Genomic DNA, 5,677 nt, shown 5'->3' on the forward strand with positions numbered 1-5,677 from the left:
GCCGCAGTCTTCGTCTGGGCTGTGTGGTGTGTTTTGGAGGGCCAGACTCATGCTGCTAGCACACTTCCACTCCAGCAGCTAAGCAAACAGACGCATGGAGGGGCCTCTGTCTCTGGGCCCTCATTGGTCCGCACAGGCTTGAAAGCTTCCATTGAGCCAGTCAGGAGGAATTTGGGGTACTAATGCCACTCAGGAGGAGGAATTTGTGTGATTCTGGTAAACAGCTGACCACTCACTTTGCAAGCCCTGCCCTCCTCTTCTCGCTCTCCTTCCCTCTTGGTTTCTGCAGTATGTTCTCTGTGTTGAACTGCATGAATTAACAATCTACAGCCCATTTTGATATCCCACTGATCAATCATGCCTTTGGTGAACTTGTTTGGGTCAAAGTGGAGACTGGTGCTGAGCACGTTCCTTATTTGTGTCATAATCTTCGAGTTGGGTAAGTGACTTTATTCACTCGCTGAGCAGTTCTGTGAACATGTGTTTCTAGAATTACTGAGGAGATTTCTGCAGATTTCTGTTGGCCTAATCTGTGACACAGCTTACTCTAGAAGCTAGCGTCGAATAAAAATGATACATTACCACACACAGCAATCTTATTGCATTCTTATCTATTAAGATAGTAACTTCTTATCACACAATATCTTTAATCATTCATGTTTGCAAACTATTGATGTGCCATGTGCTCTCACACTGTGCAGTTTATTGTCAAAAAGATGCCCAAGAACAGAGGACGACTCCTGGGAGGAAGGCCAAGACAAGCAAACCCAAACCTGGGAAATCAACAAATAAAGGGCCCAGAGCTGTACCAGCCAAAACAAAGATCAAAGCCACACCAGCAGCCCCAACGCAGGCCTTCCTCTCACAGGTATTTATTAATCTGGTACACATCCATTTTTCATATGTTAAATCAAACACACTTAAATGGCTGATATCTTTTTTCATGTAACTGCATGACTTTGTTCTTGCCACATAAAGGTGCTAAACAGAGGCAAATTCAAGAAAGTGGGAGAGACCATTAGTGTGCAGACAGGAGACAGTCTGGAGCTGAGGTGCAGGGGCAAACCTGTGCAGTGGAGCGTCCCCCCTTACCTGGAGGAGGATGATGATGGAAGACTCACGTGAGCTATCAATAAATCTTTGTTGTGCACAATGTACACCAATTCATTCTTCTAATGATAGAGTGGTAAGATCTGCTGTCAGTCAGTGTGTTCTCTGACCTTTGTGTGTCTGCAGGATCGTCCAACATGAGCGCTATGGCCTTCTGACATTGGTCAACACCACTGGTGCAGACACAGGGGAGTACACCTGTTATCCTATGTACTGTGAGGACACAGACTGCAGGAAGGAGTATGACAAAGCTGTCAAAGTCTTTGTCTTCTTTCCAGGTATAATGACTAAACTTTATTGATGCTTACGCTTGCACTTCTCAGAACTACCTTTGCTTTATTTTACCACCAGCTTGATAGGAAGCCTGTCTATATTCACACAGTATCTTATCTCAATTTGCCATATCTTTTCTCTGTATCGATCAGACCCACAAGAACTATTCGTACCATCGTCTGACTACTATGAGGTGATTCAGCTGAGAACCAACTGGCCGACGGTCCTCCCCTGCCAGGTTACGTCACCTGAGGCGAAAGTGACTCTGCACCGCGAGTTTCCACCGGTGGAGGTGGCAGTGGACGGGACGGACATCTCCTTTAATGTCAAGAAGGGCTTCACCATTCATCGACCCCGACCTTATCATGCTGGAGCATTGTACTGTGTGGCCAGTCTGGGCAACCTGAGGCAAAGCTCCACTAAGTACATGCTCATCTATGTTAACTGTGAGTACTGCACTAACTTCCATTAATCGTAAATTAATTTGTTGTACATTGTGGCCAAAGCCTCTCCCAGCATGCATCAGACAGGACAGCAGAGAAAATATTGTGTACAGGTAGACAAACTAGCACAGGGCTGACAAATGTATGTATACTGAGGATCAGATTCATAAGGAAGTCTCCAGTATGCCTAACCTGCGTGCAGGGGTGGAAAGTAAGAAGTGCTGAGGTGATGGTTAATCAGGTGGGAAATCAACACAAAATTAATAATTCTTATTAGTATTTTAAGTAATTAATTAACACTATTTATAGCTTCCAGTTTTTCTAATGTGAGGATTTGCTACTTTTTCAGTTTTATGTACTTTGTATTTTTAGGCTTTTGACTGATGGTCAAAACAATCAACTGAAATTTAAACTCCTTTCTGTGCAAACACTTCAAACCCTTTCAGGTCTCAGGTCTTCACATTTTGAACAACTACAAAAAACGTCCCACTGCGACATTTCATCTCCTTTCGGTGCTTAAAGGTGAAGTGTGTAGGATTTAGGAGGATCTGTCTTTTTGTTAACTTAAAATGAGGGGTTTTTTTTTGTATCTACAGAGGTCTGCTCCCGAGAATTCCACTATGTTGCACAGCCATATTTCTACAGTAGCCCAGAACAGACAAACCAAACTCTGACTCTAGAGAGTGCCTTTGTGTTTTTCGCGGCCACCATACATTCTCCTACATGCTTGAAAAGGGAGGTGAGAGGTATTCAGTTGGCTGCAACCTGCAACCTCACCACTAGAAGCTAGAGGGAATTGTGGTTCTACCATACAGGCATTTTACGATTACTGGAGTAAACAAGCACAATATGCAATTTCCATGCAGAAAGTTTCCTGTTACAGACACAGTTTCATTATGCTGATTAATGCGAGTCACAGCTAAATGATTGTTTGGTGTGACTTACACGACTCACTTATATTTCACATTTGCCATTAGACCCCATGGCTCCTCCTGCTCCAGCGATCCAGGCCTCGTCAAGCTCAGTGGCTGTGGGGGAGAATCTGCGTGTCAGCTGCTCTGTGGTGGGAGAACAGAACGTGGCTGTAGAGTTCACCTGGGAGTACCCTGGACAGCAGGTGAGACAGTCAGGAAGAGGGAGCTTGTCAGGCCGGGACTCAGATCAGGACTCAGATGCAGAGATTTAACACACAGGGCTTTATTCAAGCAACCTAGTAACCTCTTCGCTAAGTGCCAAATAAACAGGCTATGAAACATACACCAATACAAGAACAGGAAAACATCAATACGGGCATACAAGAAAAATAACAAGGTAACAAAAAACGCTCAAAATGATTGGAAATAAACCACTACGGCTACAAAACTAGAAAACCAAAACGCTCCCTGCTGCCCGAAGGAGGAAGAACACAAAGGGCTATGAAAATGTAAACTGACTAGAAAAAAAAATCAAAATAAAATACACTCCTGAAAAACGGAGGTACAAGAATCGAAATAACAAAAGTAATCAAACAGAAAATCACTCTTAAAGAGGTAAAACAAAACAGCTATGCTATAAACCTGAAAAAGAAAACAGAAACTAGATTATTAAAGTTACAAACAAAAAACACTCACAAAGAGGAACAAAGGCTTACAAGAATGAACGCTGTGGCAATGGGCAAGGGAAAAGACAGGCTCGGGTGAATCGACCTACGGACAAAGACACACTGGCACAAGACAAGGGAGACGCAGACTATTTAAGACGTGGAGGGTAATCAGGAACAGGTGGAGACAACAGGTGATCGGGGCGGACACACAGGTGACACATGAGGAAGGGCAAGTGCTCTGAACGAGAGGAGAGTTAGACCTTCAAAATAAAACAGGAAATGACGAGACAAAAACCCCAAGACGAGACAGATCTCACCACGGTGTGACAGAGCTAATTACAACTTCCCTGGGTTTAACTACGCCACTTACAATTTTAATAATGTTAATAAATCATCTGTTAAGATGATGTATTAACAAATTAGGGGGAAGTTTCCATGTCATTATTGTACATCTTCTGTCATTATAGCTTTCTTTGCCTTCCTGGCTAGTTAGTTATTAATTGAGAGGCCTCCAACCTATGGACTGCAGAGCATCCAGGCCTATAGTTATTTATCAATGACTTATTAACATCTAAACTGCAGACGTAATGGCCTGTAAAGAGGCAATTTTCCATGCTGTACAGCAGAATACGTGTTTATTTCCACTATAACTCACTGCTTGCTTGCAGATTGGGAGACCTCTGTACACACAAGAGAGCATCAGTCCAGTGGCAGGAGGAGCGGCTCGACAGCAGTCCCAGTCTGTCCTCTTGGTGGACGAGGTGAGGGACGTGGACCAGGGAACATACACCTGTACCGCTCAGAATCTGCAAGGAGCCACTTCAGTGTCCACCTCCATTAAAGTGGTCCCCAAAGCCAAAGCAAAGAAACCATAAAGCATTAACACTGAATGATATCACTAAGACCAGCGAGAGAGACTATAGAGATCAGTAGCTCTGTCGCAGTATTAAACAGTATTTTAGCAGTAATACATAGTTACAAAAATAACGGGGATGCACTGCAGTGTTACAATGATACCAGAGATTTTGTTGTAGATGAATGTATGTAAATTGTTGTTGCTTCTCTATGGAAAGTTTTGTATACACACAATGTTTTTGTCTTTTTCTACTTGCGTCTTATTGTGCATGACCCACCAAAGATGAAATAAAATAAAATATAATAAACAGTCATGACATCATTATTTCTATTATTGTAAGACAGATAGTTTATTTATCTTTGAGTGAGATATTGTATCCATTAATGTGGGTCTCAATATCTGCTTTATTGTCATGTTTTACATTGAATTCCTCAATATTGTGATAAATCATGTTTCTAATCATCAACATTAACATTGTGATGTCTATAATTTTTTTTCAGAATTACATCATCTCATAATTTTGGCATTTTATAACTCATAATTATGCTACTTAATATTAATAGAAAAATGTTGCCATTCAAATAATTCATAGCCTAATTCTTTCAGTCAAATGTGACTTCCTTAGTTTTATTATCTTTGTAATTTGAATATTGTTGGGTCTCTGTCGGACAAAACAAACCCCTGAGCTCTTGAAAATGGTGCACATTTTTCACTACATCTTAACGAACAATAAATTGAAAATAACAAATTCGTCCTCACAGATGCGATGATGGTGCTGTCCCTCAGAAGGATGCGGTTAACGGCTGCATTAGTCTGTCAGGGGGCCCAGTGGCAACACCCCGCCTCCAAGCCTCTGGTCGTTGTTTATGTAGGGCAGCTTCATTTGGCCAGAGACCAAGCAGCTCTCTGAAATGACACCACCTGGCACCAGGCTGTACTGTGTCTCAGTTAGTTAGTGGTAAAAACAAAACAAGGCTGTACTTCATATTATGCAGTCTGTGGGCACAACAAACAATAAAACAATAACTGTAAAACAACATTTTGACACAAGTGCTATCTGCACTAGGTCATAATGCAGGACCTGCTTTAGCTGCAGCTGTGCATCAGTGCTGAATATTCTCTGGAGAATTTACAATAAATCAAATGACCAAAACCAGCTGAACCCGGGACTCTTGGTGATCCAGGGCTTTTGGGGCCCTTGGAGCAGCTCTTGGTAATCTAGACCTGGTGTTAAGTAGAACTGTGTCTCTGTCTTAAGCCTCTTTGTAGCGCACCCGCTTGCCTGCTCGCTAGATGGCGCTGTCCCTCTTCACATCTTGGACTGTGTGAGTCCAGTCACCGGGGGGACAGGCACATGTTTCCCTGCCTCTCATGTTTCCTCTCACTCAAACCTCCGAGAGGGAAAAGAGGCAG

The 5,677-nt window shown here is 42.7% G+C and overlaps 1 protein-coding gene across 1 annotated transcript; it reads left to right on the forward strand.

The window, feature by feature from the left end:
• The first annotated feature begins 355 nt into the window (after positions 1 to 355).
• Positions 356 to 4,399, forward strand: LOC121611933 (platelet-derived growth factor receptor-like protein). Its single transcript, XM_041944667.1, has 7 exons — positions 356 to 439; positions 702 to 868; positions 979 to 1,121; positions 1,237 to 1,388; positions 1,536 to 1,829; positions 2,804 to 2,943; positions 4,077 to 4,399. Exons 1-7 carry the CDS (start codon positions 358 to 360, stop codon positions 4,281 to 4,283), a joined length of 1,185 nt encoding a protein of 394 aa, XP_041800601.1. The 5' UTR covers positions 356 to 357; the 3' UTR covers positions 4,284 to 4,399.
• The last annotated feature ends 1,278 nt before the right edge of the window (positions 4,400 to 5,677 follow it).

Source organism: Chelmon rostratus, chromosome 9, assembly GCF_017976325.1.
Source record: "Chelmon rostratus isolate fCheRos1 chromosome 9, fCheRos1.pri, whole genome shotgun sequence".
NCBI lineage: Eukaryota > Metazoa > Chordata > Actinopteri > Chaetodontiformes > Chaetodontidae > Chelmon > Chelmon rostratus.